The following is a 22,895-nucleotide window of genomic DNA, read 5'->3' as shown; positions in this document are numbered from 1 at the left end:
ACTAACTAGGTAAAATTTAACCTGGTAAAACTAGAAAAACTTTAGAGATCACTACAGATGTTTTCTATCTGTCTTAAGCTTTTCGGTAGAGGCCATCTGCATAATATCTTACCATTGAGCAGGTAAGTTAGATATACATTGTTGCCCATTTTGAACAGTAACTAAGAGAATGTATGCTCCAAAGGACCTTTTCTGGCTCTGCAAAGCACTGCTTGGTATGGTTCTCTCCCCGTTCCCAGGCCCACTTTCTCTCTTGATTTGGTTATGGTGGGAAAACCTTTAGAGAGTAGGTGGGTCTTCCAGTATGTTTGAAAAGCAGTCAGACTTTGGCTTCTTCTCTGGTACCTCATCCCACTTGATCAAAAACATGCTACCTCCGATTCTCACACGTTTTGAACTAGATTTTGTTAGCTGTATAGTTCTCAGAGTGCAGCTGTTTCGCTGAGTCATGGGTGAAAGTGTCAATTTCAGAGGTAACTGAGTCCTGATTCAAAAATATTTTGAGTGTTAGCACTAGGGCTTGAATTATCATTGTAAGTGCAGTGGGAACCAATGAAAGAGTACAGAGCAATGGAGTGATGTACTCTTAGTGGCTTATCTCAGTGAGAAGGTGGTCTGCTATGTTCTGCCAGCTGGAATCTGCTAGAGCAAATTGGATGGATTTTGCCTGTAGCAGAGCTAATCATGGAAAATTCAGTTCCCATTGCTGCAGCTATTGTATCAAAGTATCTCTCTTTAAAGTAGTGGGAATGTGGAGATGAAAATATAGATGACTGGAGCTATATCCTTCTTTGAGAATAAGTAACAGTTTCATATCAAGCTGAAGATGAAAGAAGGCATTTCTTGCTACTGTCACTAATTGATCATCTAAGGTTAAATCTGCAGAGCCCCAATATTTTATACTATTTTGAATGGAGGGCAGATGACAAAAGTGAGAGATCAGTGCTTGGCCAGTTCCTTGACACTTCCCTCTTCCCATCAACATTGTTTTAGTCTTTTTTTTTTAGTTTTCTTTGTACAGTTACTAATCAGCCAGTTGAACATGTCCAACAGGCATTGGGATGTCTTTTAAGATGAAGTTGTTGCTTTTGTTGTAAAGCAGTGGTTCTGAAACTGGGGTTTGCGAAATGTTACAGCAGGTTCTTGGGGGGAAAAAATTCCCTAATGGCGGACAGAGCTATCCCTATGGACCCCGGGCAGCACGGTACCAGCAGCCTACCAAGAGCTAAGCAGATCAAAGCAAGCATATCTATCACATTGAGATTTAAACTTCAAGACTCCTTATAAGAAATGGAAAGGGAGGTGGATATTTTTTTGCTGTTTTTAAAATTAAATAGGCAGCTAGTATTGATTTTAAAATTATTATGAAGAACAAGTTTAAGCTTTGTTGTAACGTGCGTCGTTTGCCTGGACTGCTCAAGACCTGAATGCTTGTGTAGGAGGAACTCTTTGAGTTGGCTTCTTAAATACCTACATGCTGTTTCACATCTGATTCTCCTTGATGAAACATAGGAGACTTGTCTTATAACAGGCTTATTCAAAGTGATACAAACTACAAAAGTGAGATCTTGGAAGAACATTGCCATTTTCATAATGTAATAAAAATACTTTAATGATAAATAATTCATAATAAATAGTGTGTAATAAGCATGTCATAAAAACAAATTTTATATTTCCAAGGTCACTGCTTTTATAATTTATACTCAGGTAAAGGAGAAAATCCCTGGAAATATTCATTTTTAGGAGGGAGTTCGTGAGACTTGACATTTTAGTGAAAGGGGTTCACAGGTTGTTAAAGTTTGGGAACCACTGTTGTAAAGGATAGTTAAAGATGGGTGTCCTCAACATATTGTTGGCAGTGTAGCTTGTGTTATCTCACAATCTCTCCAACTGGTCTCATGTAAATGTCAAGGGTGAGTAGATTCCTGCCAGACTCTGCAAGTGAGAAATCTTAGGGAAGGGGATCAGTTGCCCTTAATGCTATTTGGGTCATAACACAACACTACAATGGTTTGAAATATCTATTGCATTTCTGTCATGTAAGAAGGTCAGCAGCGCCGTGTGATCAACTGTTGAAACCGGCTCTGGAGCTGTAGTTAGAAACAACCATTTTCTATTATTTTGTATTGTATAGTGGAATAGACCAGCATAGAAGATTTGAAAATGGGAGTTGTGTGTTCCATTTCCTTATATTGGTAAGGAGATGATCTGCCAGGTTTGGAGAAATTAAAGCTTGTCAAGTTTTGTGCATATGGAATTAGAAGAGTCCAACATGTGGTAATGAAACTAGAACCAAAGAAAAAGAACAGCATGATCCGAATGCATGTCTGAAATCCCTAATCCTTACATTAATGCATTTAGTGTTGCTCTTTATCTCAAGGAAATAAAATTATTGGATAAGTCAATACACAATTTGAGGTTTTTAAACCGGGATCCTGCCATCCTTCAGAAATTTCCTGTGTGTTAAGTTCTGCACGTCCTTGAATAGTAACCAAAAGAAATACACACAATCTTCCTTCTCCCTGTAAAAATGTGTTGCCTTTCCATTTGCTTTTCATTGCGTCTCTTCTAGCATACTCTAAAATAAAATTTAAATATAACCTCTCTTAGAATTCCCTGTCCTATTCAAAAAGGATATGAAAGAGGAGCAAGAGATATGTCTCATCCCTGGACAGACAAAATCAAATTAAACTTCTGAATATTAGTCCAAGCCTGTGATGGTTGATATTTGTATTGGCCGTAGAATTTTAATGGGCAAGGTGTACATATTGATTATAACTGTCAAGCTTCAGACATACCGTATATACTCGATCATAAGCTGGTTCATTTATAAGCCGATCCCCCCCCCCCCAAGATGGATAAGTAAAAATGGAAAATTTTTATAACCTGTTCATAAGCCGACCCTATAATTCAGGGGTCAGCAAACTTTGGCTCCTGGGCCATCAGGATAAGCTGCTGGTGGGCCAAGATGGTTTGTTTACCTCACGCGTCCACAGGCACGGAGGTAAACCTAGGTAAACAGTGTCCCAGCGTGCCAGCAGCTTACCCTGACAGGCCAGGACAGCAACTGGTGGGGAAATTTTTTGGGGGGGAGAAGCTGGGAGTCAGGAGAGCAACCCCTGTGACCACCCCTAGCCCGGGACTCCCATATTCTCCCCATCCCATCCCTTCCCACCTTATCTGGGGAGGGCCAGGGGAGGATGTCTCTGACCTGGTTGCGGCCTGCTCCGGTGGGCCAGACCGGACGGCATGGCTGCGGCCCCGGAGCTGCAGCTGCTTCGGAGGCTGGGGGGAGAGCAGGGTGGCCAGAACTGGAGAGACTGGCCCCGCCTCTTCCCTTCCGTCTCTGCTGGCTGTGCTGCCTTTCTTTGCTCCCTCTGTTGGGGGGAGGGCTGTATCCCACCTCTCCTTCTCTATACCCGTTCATAAGCCGACCCCTGTCTCTGGTGCTTCCCTTTTTTACTAAAAAAATGCGGCTTATGAAAGAGTATATACGGTAATTTGTCAACAAACACACATAATATTTTTGTAAGGTATTATGAGTGCAATTTAAATTCACACCAAATGTCCTATTTGATGTTGAGAAAGAAAGCACATATTGAGACATAGTACTGGATTCCTGTGAGTGCCCATATCTCTTGCAGCAGTAGAACAGGCTCTTTCAGTAAATATTCTACACAAAGCTGTAAGCCATGTGACTCACCATCCAAGAAGATTTAGAAGAATACTTAATCTGAGTTTTCTTTGGGAAACTCTAGAACAGTGAGGATTTCTTACTGGCAAGTTTTGTAGGGGTTTTTTTTATTATTTTTATTTTTTTTTCCCTTAAGGGAGGATTTTATTATTCACTATGGTTATTCTGTAATTAAATATTTCATGGGGGAGTGAATGATAATAAGCAGTGTGCTCTAAGAAATATTTTTGAGTTGGACATGACCTTTCATAACTTTTCAGTGATAGAGCACTTGTAGTGACCATTCCAACTACAGATGAGAAACTTTCTAGAACCTTCCTCTTAATTGTAGTCTTTTGAGAGAGAACTGAGTTAGATTGGTTCCACTCCATATGCATCCGAAGAAGTGGGCAGTAGCCCACGAAAGCTTATGCTCTAATAAATTTGTTAGTCTCTAAGGTGCCACAAGTACTCCTGTTCTTTTTGAGTTAGATTGATATGTTGGAGATGGAACAGAGGGATAGGATGAGGGAAAACCAAAACTAAAACACATACTGACTGGGTAAGAGGGCAACGTGTGTGTGTGTGTGTGTGTGTGTGTGTAAATATCCTGAAATCTAGCAGAAAACACTATCTCAAGTACTGTTTTAACCTCAGGGTCATTTCTATTTGATGTGCTTGGCCTCCAACTTAGTCAGTATGTGTAATTTATTAAATGCGAAGTCGCTAAGAAAAAAGTTTGATTGTTTGGGGCAGTGGAAGTTGCAACTTGTAGAAACTTGAAAGAAGGCAAATCTGAACAAATTTCATGGTTGGAGAATGTTGCCATGACAACAGCCTTTAAAAGTGTTCTGCCCTTTAAAGGTATGTATGTATAAATATGAAGAAATACTAATGGGAAATAGTCCTTTCTAGAACAGAAAATATTTATCAGCTCTAAAAGAGAAATTGTTATGTTTCTTGTGCTATAGTGTGAAAGTGGAACCATAAAATGTTACCTAATTTCTTGCAGATGATTAAGCAGTAAATAATGGTATTCTTCTATCATTTTATAGTGGGTGGTAGTTCTGAGCTACCATTTAGCAGATTTCCTTTCTGTCATAATTGCCATTTCCTATTCTCCAACACAGTCAGGAGCTAGTGTCTACTTTAGAGTTCGTGTGTCTGAGCCTCTGGAATGAGCAATGGCTACGTTGTCTTTTAATGAATCTGTGCTGAGTAGAGATGCCTCATTAGCAGTTGTATTAGAAGTGGAGTCAGCTAGAAGGGAGAAAACCATTTTGAATGGCAAATCTCACCAATAAGTGTTGTTATAACTGTTTTTATCTCCTGCAAACACCAGGAAATAGACTATCCCATTATTTTTCCCAGTTTTGAGACTTGGATTTTTGAATAACAACTGAGATCAAAAGTTGCCTGTAACTCCAAAAAAACCTGGGGTGAGATTTGTGGATGGATAACCGGGTAGGTTTATGCTTCCAGTTTTACAGTGGGGATGTAGGGGAGGAGTGGGTGAGTGCCACTTATAGGAAAATAATTTTGACATTGGCTGTATTTGTTCAGGAGTTTTCAATTGAAAAGGCCCTATAGGACCTACAGTTGCAGGCTTTTAAACTAGTAATCAGATAAATTTTACTAGCCAATACCTAAAAACGATGGCTTGACAGAAGAAAGCTGGTAGGTTCCTGCTGTAGATCAGCGGAGATTTGGGGGGTTTGTGATACCCTCTGAATAGATCTGGTGCTCATTGTTTGGAACTTTTGTTGAGAAATAAGCTTTTTATGTTTGCTTTCTGGTCAATAATTATAAGAATGTTTCATTAATTTCTTCTTTAAAATAGAAAATCATTTATTCTATTTTTTGTGTTTCTCTTACAGTGTAAAAGATGTGGTTGCAAGTTGTAGAAGAGATTTTTCTGTGGAACATACTTCTGTAAACCTTCCCTAAAATCCCCAGAAGGCATATACTGCACCTGTGATGGACCCTCAGAATACTGCTATGTTAGGGTTGGGTTCTGATTCCGAAGGTTTTTCTGGGAAAAGCCCCTCTGCGGTCAACACTGACATAGTGATAGGCAAGAGAGAAGTAGATCTAGAGAGTAGCACCAAGGAGGAAGAAGATATTAAGAAGAAGAACTGGGAGGGGAGCACCATTGAGACTGGGAAGAATGAGGGTCTGACTGATGCACAGCAACAGTTTTCAGTGAAAGAAACAAATTTTTCAGAGGGAAATTTAAAATTGAAAATTGGTCTTCAAGCTAAGAGAACTAAAAAGCCCCCTAAGAACCTGGAGAATTATGTGTGCCGGCCTGCCATAAAAACCACTATCAAGCAACCAAGAAAGGCATCAAAGAGTGGGAAGATGACAGATGAGAAGAATGAACTTTGTCCTTCAAAACAAGTGAGTAGTGTTCATATACTATTAAATGCTTCCCAACTCCTAGATTATCCTGTGAGGGGTTGTATGTGCTATTGGCCAAGTTACACCCTTGTAAAAAATACATATCTGAGGAATAGTCTTCATTTTAAAGTCTGGTTATGGTCAGAGAAGTGACATCTCCCCATTTCATATTTAATATCCACTAATAATTTCCAGGTCAAGTCAACTCAAAATTACTAATCTAAACAAAGTTTTTCTGTCTCCAACGCAAGATCATGCGGTATGTTGACTGCTTTGTATATCATTACAAGCAATGAAGACTCTGGTCTCAGAATTTAGTGGCTATTCTGTTGATGATGATTGACTCAGCAGAGAATTCATTTTGCTCTTCATTAGCTAGTTTGACTTTGTTGTAGTATTTACAGTAGTAAAAACTAGTTTTTGCTGGTATCCTAAGTGGATGTGACCAGAGTAAATAGCAGTACCATTTTTAGTGGTACTCTTGCCTCCATTTACAGTGACAACTGTGTATTTATACCATGCTCATCACTATAGTAACTGGCTTTGTATCCCCTACTAAACAGTTATTTTAATGCTTAGATCCTAGCCATTGATATTGCTGCTACTCATTAGTCAGTGTTTGGAAGGGAAAAAGAACATTGGATCTGATGGAATGAAGACTTACAATGTACTGCTTATAATTCAGTAGCACCCAAAATGTGCTAGGTGTTTTACAAATATGAGAAGACAGCCCCTGCTTCAAGGAACTCTTGTTCTGATAAGATGGGATAAATATGATGAGTGGACAAGGATTGCAAACATAAGTGTGCATGATTACTTACTTATTTTGTAACAAGATGTGTACATAAAAAAGTTTCCAAATATGCATAAAAATTTCCCCAACCAACTAAAATGCTATTCTGGAGCAAAGTGCCCCTTTTCACTGCCTCTCTTCACTACTTATCTAAGGCCATGATTCAGCAGAACATTTGTGTGATTCCCACATTCTGTTGAAGTTTAAAGCTAAACATGTGCTGAAGTACTGTGCTGAGTTGAGGGCCAAGTCTGCGCGCGCCCCCCCCCCAAACCAACCCTCCTTAAATACCCATCTCCCTTTATTACCAACCTCCCTGACTATTACCCTTCTCTTTATACTCCCTCAGCATCCTACCACCATCTACCCTCACTCCACGTGGCAACCCTAGACAATTCATCCTGAGAATATGCCCCACCTCTTCCTGCCAGTCAGCTCCCTTTCTCAATACAAGTCCCCCTATTTTCCACATTGCTGCTGCCGTGGGAAGCTCCCAAGACTGGAGGGTGTTCCATTTCCCTATCCTGTGCCCTCCCCAGCTAAGTCGCATGTATAAACACACAGCCAGCAACATCTGTCAGGCAGAACCCATGCACTGGAGGTGGCAGAATAGAACTCTTTGGTCATGTGGTGTTAAGGACCCGTTTTTCTGCTGGCTGACGCACATACCCTTCCCCATTGAGGAGATTGTCACACTTAAGCACATTCTCAACTTTAAGCATTTGTCCTTGCCCTTAAAGAATAGATACAGTGTAATAACAGTGATGGCTAAAGTCTCCTTCCTTCTCCTCCACACTAAATCATGCAAAGTGTTTCACGTATAAAGCAAAGGCAACATATGTTTTTCTCCACTGTGTTTTGCTGGCCAATGTTCATTTGGTTAATCGGTGTGAACCTATTGCATGTCAGAAATTACTTTGTCTCAAGCATATTAAAAACACCACTGCAAATAGCATAAAACTTGTTTATTTTTTGTCAGACCCCTTTAGGGTGATCAGATGTCCTGATTTTATAGGGACAGTCCTGATTTTTGGGTGTTTTTTTTCTTAGGCTCCTATTACCCCCCCACCCCCTGTCCCAATTTTTCACATTTGCTGTCTGGTCATCCTAGACCCCTTGGATATTCACTGCATGGGAGGAAGCAGGAACAAATTCACACGGATATGTACTTCTGTGAATAATTCCAATATTGCTTATAACAGGACAGATAAAAATGGATGATTTTTTAAAAAATAAACTCAGATATTTTAACTTAAATAAAATAAATTTTTCTTATTTAAAATAAACTTTTTTAAAAATTAAATTTGAAATGATGGCGACTTGTTTTAAGACCTAAATTTACTATACTGTACTATTAACATAAATTTTAAAAAAACATGGAAGCTTGAAAAAAATATTCAAGCAATACATGTTTGCTGCTGAAGTTTTAAAGAAAGTCAAACCACTGCACTGGTGGAAGTCACTGAAGTCACCTGGAACCGGAGTCTGTTGAAGAGCTAACCAGCTTTTGACAGCAGTGGCCTTTTATGCAAAATGAAGTCCCAATTTTAGTGTAAAGACTATAATTCATTGCAAATCTACATGGTTTAATGATTACCAATCAATAAGAATCAGCCTTTCATTAGGAAGATAACTAAAAAGTACAGATGCAAAACAAGACTTAAAATTGATGATTTAAAATAAGGTTTCCTGCTTGCTGATTTAAATCAGGATTAAAATATGAGGTTTTAAATCACTTTAATTTGAAGTCAATCTACGCTGGTATATAATTCCCACATTCCTGAACTCTAGTTGCAGATCCAAGACCATGCTGCCGTGCCACTAAAGTTATCACTAAATCCACTGAAAATACATGCCAAGGAAGATGTAAATGAAGAGTATCTATATATGAGTTGTTTGAATAAATTACTTATAGTGCACAGTTATGTTAAGTGCTACGTAGAAAACACAAAACAGGTGCATGCCCCAAAGATCTAAAAGTCTAAGTGATTGATTTGACAGACACGTAGGGATAACATATACCTAGAAGGATACGGATGAGGAAGAATTTGGGTAACAAAGGTAATTCCCAGTTTATCAGTTAAGACAGACTATCTTGATAGTTCCAGATTTTTTTTCATATATATGCAAGCTTCAAGCTTTCATTTTAAAGAAATTTTATATTTATAGACTTTCTGGTTGCAAAAACAGCTACCCAATTGCTAGGGTTACCATATTTCAGCAAGCAAAAAATAGGACGGGAGGAGCCCCGCCCCCGTCCTGCCCTAGCCCCACCCCTATCCCTCCTACTCCCCCCCCCCCCCCCTCAGGACCTCCAACCCTCCCCCCGCTCCTTGTCCCCTGACTGCCCCCTCCTGGGACCCCTGCCCCTAACTGCCCCCCAGGACTCCACCCCCTACCTGTCCCCTGACTGCCCCAACCCTTATCCACACCCCCACCCCCACACAGACCCCTGGGACTCCCATGCCCATCCAACCATTCTCCACCCCCTGATAGCCCCCCCCAGAACTCCCGACCCATCTAAACCCTTCTGCTCCCTGTCGCCTGACTGCTCCGATCCCTCTCCCCACCCCTGCCACCTGACAGCCCCCCCCCAGAACTCCCAAATACCCCCCCTGCTCCTTGTCCCCTGACTGCCCCCTCCTGGGACCCCTGCTCCTAACTGCCCTCCAGAACCCCACCCCCTACCTAAGCCTTTCTGTTCCTTGTCCCCTAACTGCCCCCTCCTAAGACCCCCCCCCAATGCCTCCCAGGACCCTACCTCCTACCTGTACCCTGACTGCCCAAAACCTTATCCACACCCCCCCCCTCCAGAAAGCCCCTCTCGACCCCCCCCCCCCGTCTCTTGACTGCCCCCTCCAGAACCTCCCTGCCCCTTCTCCGACCCCCTGGCTCCCTTGTTGTTGGCCTTCGCCTAATGTCTCTGTGAGCTTGCTCAGGAACGGCCTGAGCCGTTCGTCCCGGCACTCTGGGCAGCTGTGGGGGAGGAGCTCCAGACTGCCGGAGGCGATCTGCGAATGCAGAGAGGGAGGGAGTGATCTCTGCTGCAGGGGAGAGGAGGAGGGGCTCTCTCTGGCTGTCAGAGCCCCATGTAAGTGGCACCATCCAGCCAGCTGCCCTGTTAGCCGCGTGCGCTCTGCATGGGGGGGGAAGTCCGGACATTTACAAATTCCTCCCGGACGCTATTTTTAGCTCAAAAAGCCGGACATGTCCGGGGGAATCCGGACGAATGGTAACCCTACAATTGCAATCCAGTGCCGTCTTCCAAGGTCTGGGGACGTACTAGATAATAGCCTTCGAAAATTTGAATTGTCTTTTTCAACACAATGGGGCAGTAAATTTCAAAAACAGTGATGGCAAGGTAAATAGTAACATTAATTATTTCACTGCAAATCATTTTAGTAGAAACATCCTGCTAACATTTTGTCACCTGTGCTTGGATTTGTTTGAAAAGTCATTCCACAGGAATAAAAGTGCAAACTTTAAAAAGCCCATAAGTGAATGTATTCTTGCTCCCCTGCATATAGTAATTGGGGGGGAGGGAAGGGGGGAGAAAAATTATAGATCATTCTAGGGGGATTTGAAAGAGGTCCAGGAGGAGGGGAAGATTCCAAGCAGGGAATGAACAATCTCAGTGATATGGGTGATATATTTGTTCTTTTTTATTTAAAAAGAAAAGAAAAGTTGAAATTAGTTAGTTTCATGTAAATGTTTTCAGTGGGAGCTATTTGTTTTTACAGTTTTAAATGTAAAAGCATAAAAGGCAGGCCCTGGCTTCTCCTCCAAGATGGCTACCAGGTACAATATTACCTTCTACCCACGAAGGGAAATGGGCCCAATAACTTCCACTCAAATGATATACTTTGCTAAATACTTATTTGGTGCTGAAAAGACCAGGATTAATTATATATAAAAAGTGACTTAAAATCACTGCATCTCTCTGTCCTTGTGTAGGCTGAGCAGGGTTAGATACAATGGAGCTGCACTGGTGGTGAATAATGGTGGTACCATCATTGTAAGGGTAGACAAGGCCCCAATAGCTGTTAGCAACAAGTGCAGCTGTGCTGGTATTGACAACAGTTTAACTGCTATAAGCACCTTTGCACGGTCTCGTGTTTCACACTTTGATGGGGGAAAACCTCCCCATTATAATCCATAAACCCACCACCTTATCCTCTTTTAAATCCTTCGATCAGATTCTTCTCTACTATAATAACTACAGAACACTGCCATCTGATCATTTCTAGCCAGATGGTGAGCTGAGACTAATACTTATTATGCAAAACACATTAGTTTTTCTGCTCTTCCTCGCCCCACCTCCAAAATGTTTCAACTACATGCTGTGTCTTGTCAGAAACCTAGACTCTAAGCGCTCTGGGACAGATACTGTCTTTTTACTACATATTTGCACAGCACCTAGCACAAAAGGTCTCTTATCCTTTATTAGGATCCTTAGGTACAACTGTAATATAAAGAATAAATAATAAAATGCTAATGAAGGCAGGAATAAACCATTTTTAACACTGTCAGGGAAAGTTACTCCAAACAGATGTACTTGGCACTGTGAAAAAATAAGATGCAGTAGTCAGAAAAGGTATAAGATTCTCAAGCCTTGTCTACGGTATGGAAAAATGTTTTGGCATTTTCAACAGCCTGTTGATTATAGCCAGGGTTTCCAGACAGGTTGGTGGTTGCTTCTTGGCAACATTAATTTATTTTGTTACCATGAAATACTCTTTATTTGCATCGCTCCCACCCCCATACAAATATACACAGTTCATGGCTCATAGTTGAAAATACTTCAATGTAAAATTCACTGATTATTATCTTCCACAGTTTTTATTTTTTGATAATGGAGTTTTTTGCTGTGCATTGCAGGTGGCTTGGCTCCACTCCCCAGGCCTCCATTCCCATGTTGTTGTCCAGGTGAACTGGCTCAGAATGTCCTTCCTACATGTGTGCCAGAGAAGGAAGGAACTTGTACGTGGCTTCAGTGGCTCATCTCCCCAGTTCTTTGATTGCTGTACTGTTTAAAAAAAAAAAAAAAACAAGGCTTGTCTACACTACGCAGCTTTTAGCGACAAGGCTGTGTCAACACAGCCTTGTCGCTAAAAGTCAGTGTGTGTAAACACTCTGTCAGTATTTTGTCCACACTTTGGCTGACAAAAAACTGCCAGCCCCACGAGCGGCGTTAGCTTTGTCGGCAGGAGAGCGCTCCTGCCGACAAAGCCACATTCACATTGCCACTTGCATTGGCAAAATTTTTGTCTTTAAGTACCCGTGAAAGACAAAAGGTTTGTCCACAACATCGCAGTAGACAAGTCTTAAGGTATGTCTACACTACGTGATTAATTCGAATTTATATAATTCGAATTTTGAAAACAGATTGTATAAAGTCGAATGTACATGGCCACACTAAGCACATTAATTCGGTGGTGTGCGTCCATGTACCGGGGCTAGCGTCGATTTCTGGAGCATTGCACTGTGGGTAGCTATCTCATAGCTATCCCATAGTTCCCGCAGTCTCCTCCGCCCATTGGAATTCTGGGTTGAGATCCCAATGCCTGATGGGGCCAAAAACATTGTCGCGGGTGATTCTGGGTATATCCTCCCCCCCCTCTCCAGGGAAGCAATGTCAGACAACCGTTTCGTGCCTTTTTCCTGGGTGAACAGTGCAGATGCCATACCACGGCAAGCATGGAGCCCGCTCAGCTCAAGACAGCAGTCATGAACATTGTAAACACCTCGTGCGTTATCGTGCAGTTTACGCTGAACCAGAACCTGCAAAACCAGGTGGCGAGGAGTAGGCTACAGCAGCGCGGCGGCGAGAGTGATGAGGATATGGACATGGAATTATATCAAACCGTGGGATCCGGTGCTTTGGAGATCATGCTGTTAATGGGGCAGGTTATAGCCGTGGAACGCCTATTCTGGGCCAGGGAAACAAGCACAGACTGGTGGGACCGCATAGTGTTGCAGGTGTGGGACGATTCCCAGTGGCTGCGAAACTTTCGCATGCGTAAGGGCAGTTTCTTGGAACTTTGTGACTTGCTTTCCCCTGCCCTGAAGCGCCAGAATACCAAGATGAGAGCAGCCCTCACAGTTGAGAAATGAGTGGCGATAGCCCTGTGGAAGCTTGCAACGCCAAACAGCTACCGGTCAGTTGGGAATCAATTTGGAGTGGGCAAATCTACTGTGGGGGCTGCTGTGATGCAAGTAGCCAAAGCAATCCCTGAGCTGCTGCTACGAAAGGTAGTGACTCTGGGAAATGTGCAGGTCATAGTGGATGGCTTTGCTGCAATGGTATTCCCTAACTGTGGTGGGGCGATAGATGGAACCCATATCCCTATCTTGGCACCGGAGCACCAGGGTACCCAGTACATAAACTGCAAGGGGTACTTTTCAATGGTGCTGCAAGCACTTGTGGATCACAAGGGACGTTTCACCAACATCTACGTGGGCTGGCCGGGAAGGGTTCATGACGCTCACGTCTTCAGGAACACTAATCTGTTTAAACAGCTGCAGCAAGGGACTTACTTCCCGGACCAGAAAATAACTGTTGGGGATGTTGAAATGCCTATAATTATCCTTGGGGACCCAACCTACCCCTTAATGCCATGGCTCATGAAGCCATATACAGACAGCCTGGACAGGAGTCAGGAGCTGTTCAACTACAGGCTGAGCAAGTGCAGAATGGTGGTAGAATGTGCATTTGGCCGTTTAAAAGGTTGCTGGCGCTCGTTACTGACTCGCTCAGACCTCAGCCAAACCAATATCCCCATTGTTATTGCTGCTTGCTCTGTGCTCCACAATCTCTGTGAGAGTAAGGGGGAGACCTTTATGGTGGGGGGGGGGGGGGGGGGGGGGGAGGCTGAGTTTGATTATGCGCAGCCAGACACCAGGGCGATTAGAAGATCACACCAGGAAGCGCTGCGCATCAGAGAAGCTTTGAAAACCAGTTTCATGACTGGCCAGGCTACGGTGTGAAAGTTCTGTTTGTTGAAAACCCGACCCCTTGATTGACTCATTCCCTGTAAGCAAACCACCCTCCCCCCTTAAATCACAGCTTGCTTTTAAAGGAAATAAAGTCACTATCATTTAAAAATCATGTATTCTTTATTAATTGATTATAAACATAGGGAGAGAACCAACAAGGTAATCTGGGTGAGGTTTGGGAGGAGGATAGGAGCGGAGTAAAGGGCCACTGAAAAAATTCAATATAATGACAGCCTTTTGGTTGGGCTGTCCACTCGGGTGGAGTGGGACGGTGCACAGAGCCTCCCCCTCCCCCCCCCGCGTTCTTACACGTCTGGGTGAGGAGGATATGGAACATGGTGAGGGGGAAGGGAGGTTATACAGCGGCCGCAGCGGCAGTCTGTTATCCTGCTGCCGTTCCTGAAGCTCCGCCAGACGCCAGAGCATGTCTGTTTGATCACGCAGCAGCCCCAGTGTTGCAGCCTGCCACCTCTCATCTTGAGCGTCCCTCATGACCTCACGTTCACTGGCATCTTTCCTATATTTAGATACCGTGTCCTTCCACTCATTCAAATGAGCTCTTTCATTGCGGGTGCATTCCATTATTTCCGAGAACATCTCGTCTCGCGTCCTCTTTCTCCGCCGCCTTATCTGAGATAGCCTTCGGGACAGAGGAGGGAGGCTTGAAAAATTTGCAGCTGCTGGAGGGAGGGTTGAAAAAAAGGAGAGAAGTTTTTAAAATGATACATTTTACAGAACAAGGCTTATACTCTTTCATGGTGAACAATACTATTCACATTACATAGCACATGTGATTTCAGTACAAGGTCGCATTTTCCATCTTAATATTGAGTGCCTGTGGCTTTGGTGTTAGAGATCACAGACGCAGGTCCGGGCAACAGAATTCAGCTTGCATGCGGCCATGGTAAGCCATTGTCTTTCGGCTTCTGCGCCCTCCTTTTCCACATACCAAGCAAAGCCCGTTGACTGCTGTGGTTTTCCTGTTAACCTTCAGCAGCAGAAAACAAACTAACCCCCCCCCCATCCAATTCTCTGGGATGATCGCTTTATCCCTCCCCCCACCACGTGGCTGGTATCAGGGAAGATCCCTGCAGAAACCAAACTAACCCCCCGCCCCCCCTCCCGCCATGAATTATCTGGGATGATCGCTGTACCCCTCCCCCTACCGCGCGGCTGGTATCAGGGAAGATCCCTGCTAGCCAAACGCGAAAAGCTCAGGGCCAGTTCCCTCCTCCTCCTCCCCCCCCCCCCCCCCACGCTTGGCTAACTGCAGGGAAGGATTTCTTTTCAGCCACAGGCAAACAGCCCAGTAGGAACGGCCACCTCTGTCCCCGTATTTCAATCAGGTTACCATGAGCAATATCACTCTCCTGAGGATTACACAGCGAGATAAAGAACGGATGTTGCTTGAATGCCAGCAAACACCGGGACCATACGCTGCCAGGCTTTGTCATGCAATACCACCAGATTACTTGCTACTAGCATGGCGTGGTCAAGTGTCCTACCACGGAGGACAGAATAAGGCTGCACTGCCCAGAAACCTTGTGGCAAGGCTTTTGGAGTACCTCCAGGAGAGCTTCATGGAGATGTCCTTGGAGGATTTCCGCTCCATCCCCAGACACGTTAACAGACTTTTCCAGTAGCTGTACTGGCCGCGATTGCATCCCAAGTCCTCAGGGCAAAGTAATCATTAAAAAACGCTTGCTTTTAAAACAAGTTTTATATTTTAAAAGGTAAACTCACCTGAGGTCCCTTCCATTGGGTCATGGTCTTGGATACTGGGTTGGGAGGGTACTTCAGTCAGGCTGAGAAAAAGATCCTGGCTGTTGGGGAGAACGGAGTGCTGTGTGCTCTCCACAAGCTCGTCGTCCTCCTCCTCCTTCCCCGTCCACAGAATCCTCCGGTGTAGCTGATGAGATTACCCCCGCCTCGGAATCCACGGTCAGAGGTAGAGTAGTGGTGACGGCCCCCCTTAGAACTGCATGCAGCTCGGCGTAGAAGCGGCATGTCCGCAGCTCTGACCCGGAGCAACCGTTTGCCTCCTTTGTTTTTTGATAGGCTTGTCTGAGCTCCTTGACTTTCACGCGGCCCTGAGTCCCTATTGTGGCCTCTCTCCATCATGCCCTTGGAGATTTTTTTCAAAAGTTTTGGCATTTCGTCTTTTCGAACGAAGTTCTGCTAGCACTGAATCCTCTCCCCATATAGCGATCAGATCCAGTACCTCCTGTATAGTCCATGCTGGTGCTCTTTTTCGATTATTGGCCTGCATGGTTACCTGTGCTGATGAGCTATCTGTGGTCACCTGTGCTCTCCACGCTGGGCAAACAGGAAATGAAATTCAAATGTTCGCGGGGCTTTTCCTGTCTACCTGGCCAGTGCATCCGAGTTCAGATCGCTGTCCAGAGCGGTCACAATGGTGCACTGTGGGATAGCTCCCGGAGGCCAATTCTATCGAATTGCGGCCACACTAATCCTAATTCAAAATGACACTATCGATTTTGGCGCTACTCTGCTCGTCGGGGTGGAGTACAGAAATCGATTTTAAGAGCCCTTTATTTCGAAATAAATGGCTTTGTTGTGTGAACGGGTGCAGGGTTAATTAGATGTAACGCTGCTAAATCCAAATTAAAGTCATAGTGTAGACCAGGCCTTAGAGAGTGAGAGAGTAGACAGGTGGAGAGAGTCCAGTCAGAAGGACTGCAGAGACCACTACTAAAGAAGAAAGAGGAATCCTACATAAAATGTGTCTGGAATGCTCTTAATGCTCTGCCTTTGGATATCACCTTTCTCCACATGAAGAGGGTGCATTTTCTATGAGGTGTGGAATTCGCTCCCACCTCAGTTCATCATAGGCTGAGTCTGTGGATCATCATAGGCTGAATCTGTGGTCATGCTGCAAGGCCTATTTGTTCTCCAGGCTTTTCCTTGGAAAAGGGATACATTTTGATGGGAAGTAGCTTATTTAAGAGTTTTGAGATAAGTTGGTAGAATTTAAAGATCTGTTTGAATTTTTTTTTTAAACTTATGTGGCAATATACCCAGGGCTTCATGTGTATTTTTAAAAGAAAAAAGTAAAAATGGAATAAATAAAATATATCTCTGAAAATTAAGGGCTTGAAGAGAATGTCTTCATTTTAATATTATTTTAATTCCAAACTAATTTTCCCCCTGCCCCTTTCCAATTCTATTCCAAACATCACTTTAGATATCAAATTACCACAAAATTAGGAATGCATGCTAATGACAATGGACATGGGTTAAAAATCTAAACACTGTGAAACCTCATCTTGAGCACTTTCCATCCTATGTCAGAGACCTGAGAGGGTCTGTCTCTTCAACACTTGGCAACACTTTGTTTGGCTTGTCATTCCTATAAAGTAGTATTGAAATTAAACAGAAAATTTCCTGACATGGTAAGCCATATTAAAATAGTGTGTGGAAGACTGGAAGACCTTTTTTTTTTTTAATTGTTAAATGTGGAAGTGTATGTCCCTTTAAGTTAAAGAACTATTGAGGGTAAACAGCTGAGTGCCCCTTCCAGTCATTCTCCAGAGCAGTTAAGAACCATTTTTCTTTGAGTGACTTGCAAAGGATATTTTAAAAATGGAGCTTGTGCTTTTTGTCCTTCAATGATAGGTAAAGGTCTGAAACCCTTTTTTATAATGTCTTTCTGCCATTTTATTAACATTATAAATACAAGGAATGTATGCAGTGTTGTAGCTGCATCGGTCCCTGGATATTAGAGAGACAAGATGGGTGAGGTAATATCTCCTGTTGGACCAACTTCTGTTGGTGAGAGAGAGAGAGAAACTTTTGAGCTACACAGAGCTATTCTTTAGGTCTGGGTCCAATATAAAATATATTACCTCACCCACCTTGTCTTTCAAATATAAAGAATGTAAGTTCTAGTCTTTTTCCTTAGTTTTGCTGTTGGTCATAGAAGATGTACATTGGTAGTTTTTTACACCTTAATTGAAACAGTGGAAGTACTGAATCTTTATCAAAGGCTTTCTTTCTCGAGAATTTTTAGCACTTAAAGTTAAGTAGAGGAAAACAAAAACAAACACAAAACAGAGTTTTAGATTGCCTAACTAAAAATTTCGTTCCCTCTTTTCCCTCTCAATTACTTAACTCAATTACTCTGCTCTAGTTGTCCAGTAAACATAGATAGGTCTTCACTGCATCGTTAGCTCAAGGTATATCTTGAAGGTTATCCCTATTATCAAATTAAATGCAGCGTTAAGCTCAAGGTAGCTAGCTTGTTGGATGTGGGGGTGGTGTTAGAAGCTTGAATGCTGCTAAAGCTCGTGGGGACTCAGCTGTCGAGTTTTCCAGCTTAGGCAAAACCCGAAATTTTAAAATGTTTAAAAAAAAAAAAAAACCACTTTCAAAAGTCATCATTATGCAATATAAGGAAACAACAAAGAAGACATATCCAGGTTTTTCCCTTTCAAGTCTGTCCCTGTTGTGTTTACTGCTGAGGAATTGGGTATGAAGGCATGTTATAAACATTCTTCACATATAAAGAGCTGGTGTTCTGAGATACTGCAGTAAAACCTCAGAGTTAGAAACTGACCGTTCAACCAAACACCTCATTTGAAGCTAGAAGTATGCAATCAGGCAGCAGCAGAGACAAGAGACACACACAAAAAAGCAAATATAGTACAGTACTGTGTTTAAATGTAAACTACTTTAAAAAGGTGGGGGGAGGGGGTTAAATTTTTTTTGACAAGGTAAGGAAAAACTGTGTTTATTGCTTTTAACCATCTTAATTTAAATGAATTTTTCATCTGCATATTAAACTTTCAAAGCTGTATTAAATCAATGTTCAGTTGTAAACTTTTGAAAGAACAACCATAATGTTTTGTTCAGAGTTATGAACATTTCAGAGTTACGAACAACCTCAATTCTCGAAGGTTCGTAACTCTGAGGTTCTACTATATTAGATTATGCTTGGATAAAGTGTCCTTGTTGAGTCCTTTTTGTTCTGTCAGCTATCTTACATACAGTTGACCCCAAAGTGGACTGTAACAGGTGACTGGAGGTTCTCCTTAGTCCTGAGGTTCTAGGTGGTAGTTTGGGCAGTTGCTTTTTATCCTGAGATCTCTTTTCATGGATGGTTCTGCAGCATTTCATGCTGTTCTTTTCTGTTGAATGTTTATATGAAATTACTAAGAAGGTTAGCATGGAATCATGGACTGTGGAGTCTTTTAATATGATGATGGCATCCGACTCTGCATCTCCATCTCATCTGAACTGTCTGACACTGGAACAATTGACTTGAGGTCTAAATGAAATTTTTGGATGAGGGCCAGTTCACTGAGGCTCAACCCTGACAAGACTGAGATAACATTAGTAGTTTGGGGGAAGCAACATGAAGAGTTGTCAAAGATTACATCCGCACCTCTGATTGAGAGCATGTGTCAGCTATTTGTTACAGTGGCAGTGACCAAGAATTTCATCTGTTCTTGACAAGATGAGTGCTACAGTTTTTCATATGTGGGCCTCACTACAATCAACTATTTTCATTTCAAGTCTATGCTACTGCAGTGCTGTCTCAATGGACCTGTCTTGTGAGGGCATATGGAAGCTTAAAATACCACACCTTTTTATTAAGCCACAAGCCACTCAGCACATTGCATCAGTTCTATGTGATCTATATTCTGTTACTTTTCGGGAGGAGTTAAAGGTACTGATTTTTAACTGGACCTAGTCGCTTGAGACAGTGCCACTCTCTCTGAGTGGTACTGCTGCATTTGTGAGCAGTAGAGGCACTTGAGCTACAACTCCTCTTGTTTAAATGGAAGAAGGATGTTGACAAGGCTTTCTGTATGTGGGGGGGTCTTTGGCTCTGGAATTCACCTGCTTGATCTACCAAAGCGCGCATTTGTTAGGCTTTGAAATGCCCCTAGAAGTTTATCTATTTTTCTAGGCATTAGGTGACGAGGGTGGACTGAAAGTGGAGGGCATTGAGATGAGGTTACTGTCATTGTTTTTTGTTTGCCACTATAGGCCTCCATAATAATAGCTTTCTGATGCATACCATATTCCTATAAAAATTGTTTATTTTGAATTAAATTTGATCAACCGTGTTTCCTTACAACAACAAATATATTAGAAGTAAGGAAATCATAAGCAACACAATTCCAATGTCCAAGCATTAGCCCACTGCCATCACAATATTCAGCAACACAATAAGACCTCTACATAGCAGTGTTACAACTCTGTAGTTTGTTTGCTCTTAGTGTAGTGATTTAAAAGTAGTGAACTAAAGTGTTTCCACATGACTTTGTTATGGCATTTCCATTGTTGATTATCGCATCCACATAGCTCATCAGCAGTGTCCACTAGCCATTCAGCATTACTAGGCAAAAATCCCATGATGCACTGTTCTGCTGCTTTGCTCTGTTTTTTTTTTCTTGTGGGGCATTGTGGGATGCATACCAGAAACTACAGACATGTAGAATTTGAGGTCCAACTAACAAACTTCTCTGATTCCTCTCATCATCCATTCCATTTTGCCAGCACCATTTTCAAGCTGATGTCAGGCAGCCTGGACGCCCCAGTGCTGAGCACCATGATCATGAACAGAAGGATGTACATACATTCTGAGTTGCTCAGGTGGATCAATTTGGCTCTGCAGCTTTAAAAGAGCTATTGATACTGCCGTGGTATGGCTAATAGTTGAGGATGAAATTGAGCATTTGCTTCTGCAGAGCATATACATGGAGCACCTGTACTCAGTGGGACATCACTTCTAGTCTTGGCCAACTATCACTGACTGGTGGGAGAGCATAGTGATGCAGAACTGGGATGAATAGCAGTAGTGACACAACTTGCTGCAACTTTCCTAGAAATCTGTGCAGATCTCATCTCTGAGTTGCAGTGGCAGAAGACTAACATGAGCTCTCCTTAATATGGAGAAGCATGTTGCCATCATCATCTGGAAGATTGCCACTCCCAGTTACTACCGGTTGGTAGGGAATCCAGGTTGATGTGGGTAAATCAACTGTTGGGTTGCTGTTGTGGAGGTTTGCAGTGCTATGAGGAGGATGCTGTTATGTTACGTCAAAGCTTGGCAGTGCACCGGAGGTTATTGATGTATTTGCACAGATGGGATTCCCAAACTGTATTAGGTTTGTTGATGGGACACACATTCCTATTCTTTGCACCCCGCACCAAGCCAAAGACTTGATTAACAGGAAGGGGTATTTCTCCATGGTATAGATTCACCAATATTAATGTGGAGTGATCTGGAAAGGTCCATGATGCAAGGATATTTAAAAATTCATGCCTGTCCTCTTGAATGAGCAAGGGAACTTTTGTTCATCGGAACACCGGACATTAATGGAGTTATGCTTCTTCCTGTCATTCTGGGAGACCCAGCTTACCTTCTGAAAAGGCTGGATGAGTTTAGCTGTACATGAATTACTTTTTTAAGTTGATAGAAAATGCATTTGAATGGTGGGGGTGGAAGTGACAATGCTTCTTTGAAACAGTGTGGCAGGAGCAGTGCTCCTTGTGGGCTTTCCAGGTGCCCTGACATGGCTGCTGGTCTCCTGGCTGGGGGAGAAGTCTCCGCCTCTGTGGCCCACTGTAGTGGGGTTCTGTGTCACCAGTTAATTGTCCCTTCAGTCTTATCCCCAGTTTGGAAGTTGGAGGTGCTAAGCCCCGAAAAGTCCTGAAACAGAAGGCAAATCCATAAGAACATAAGAGGCCGTACCGGGTCAGACCAAAGGTCCATCTAGCCCAGTATCCTGTCTACCGACAGTGGCCAATGCCAGGTGCCCCAGAGGGAGTGAACCTAACAGGCAATGATCAAGTGATCTCTCTCCTGCCATCCATCTCCACCCTCTGATAGACAGAGGCTAGGGACACCATTCCTTACCTGTCCTGGCTAATAGCCATTAATGGACTTGACCACCATGAATTTATCCAGTTCTCTTTTGAACTCTGTTATAGTCCTAGCCTTCACAACCTCCTCAGGTAAGGAGTTCCACAAGTTGACTGTGCGCTTCGTGAAGAACAACTTCCTTTTATTTGTTTTATCCAACGCAATACTGGGCCATCCCCCAACCTTCCAGTGAGGTGCCCATCTCTTATTTATGCATCACTCACTCTTGGGATCTAACTACTCCTCCCTAGTGGCTGCTCCGGTTAGTAGGTCCATCCCTCTGCAACTCTGCAAGTAAAGCTCCTTCAGGCAGAGAGGCAGAACTCTGTCCTCTTTCTTGGCCAGCCTGCCCTCAGACGAGCCAGGCTCTCTCCTTTTATTCCTACTCCATTCTTGGCATTGGCTGCAGGCATAGTGGGGGTGGGGCCAACTGGGCGCATAGGCTCCTCTTGACCCTTTCTCTGCTGGTGTGGGGCCTCTGCCCGATCACATTCTTCAATAAAAATAAAGACAGGTTTCAGAGTAGCAGCTGTGTTAGTCTGTATCCGCAAAAAGAAGAACAGGAGTACTTGTGGCATCTCTTAAATTTGTTAGTCTCTAAGGTGCCACAAGTACTCCTGTTCTTCTTTTTAATAAAAATAAAGACAAACAAAGAAGATAGTGCAAACTTTTAATAACACTGTTGTTAAGGTGTTGCAATACTAAGGAATAGTCTAAAAGTCCTGAAGATCGGGTGGGTGAAAGGATGCTCATTCTCCATCTCCTGCGGAGTTGGATGTAGAGGGAAGGACCTGTAATTAGGTTGATTGAAATGACGGTTCCAGTATGGAGTATTCTCCACACTTCGTGTGACATTGGAACGTTGAGGTGTAGTGCTTGATCTTTGCATCAAAAGATGCTTCATCGCAGCTGGCGCTGTCTGAATTGACTGTATAATGTCCCTCTCCAGGGCCATGTGCTCCAGAAAACCTTCCCTGCACAACTCTGCCTTCATCATAGCCCTCTGTTTTGATGAAGAGAATACTTAATGGAAGAGAGAGTCTATATCATTTTGTTTTTCTGATAGCCTCTCTGTGGGTGACAACTCCCCTCTTTGTGCAATTACAGGTGTTAAGGGAAATCAGAAAAAAAACACAGGA

The 22,895-nt window shown here is 43.0% G+C and overlaps 1 protein-coding gene across 13 annotated transcripts in view; it reads left to right on the top strand.

The window, feature by feature from the left end:
• Nucleotides 1-22,895, top strand: part of ASH1L (ASH1 like histone lysine methyltransferase) — a 156,111-nt gene that overhangs the window by 16,491 nt on the left and 116,725 nt on the right. For 7 of the 13 annotated variants that reach the window (XR_010594080.1, XM_065574259.1, XM_065574255.1 and 4 more), the window contains one exon: nt 5,551-6,073. The exons of 4 other annotated variants lie outside the window; for them this stretch is intronic. Coding sequence is in view for 7 of the 9 variants with exons in the window: in XM_065574259.1 (XP_065430331.1) it covers nt 5,651-6,073 (423 nt within the window). In the remaining 2 variants the exon portion in view is untranslated. Of the gene's footprint in view, nt 1-4,815; nt 5,138-5,550; nt 6,074-22,895 lie in introns of those variants that run through there. 2 more of the 13 variants (XM_065574258.1, XM_065574265.1) reach the window with 2 other exon arrangements.

This window comes from Chrysemys picta, chromosome 20 (genome assembly GCF_011386835.1).
Source record: "Chrysemys picta bellii isolate R12L10 chromosome 20, ASM1138683v2, whole genome shotgun sequence".
NCBI lineage: Eukaryota > Metazoa > Chordata > Testudines > Emydidae > Chrysemys > Chrysemys picta.
The sequence above is the reverse complement of the archived record's forward strand: the minus strand, read 5'-3'. Positions and strand labels throughout refer to the sequence as shown.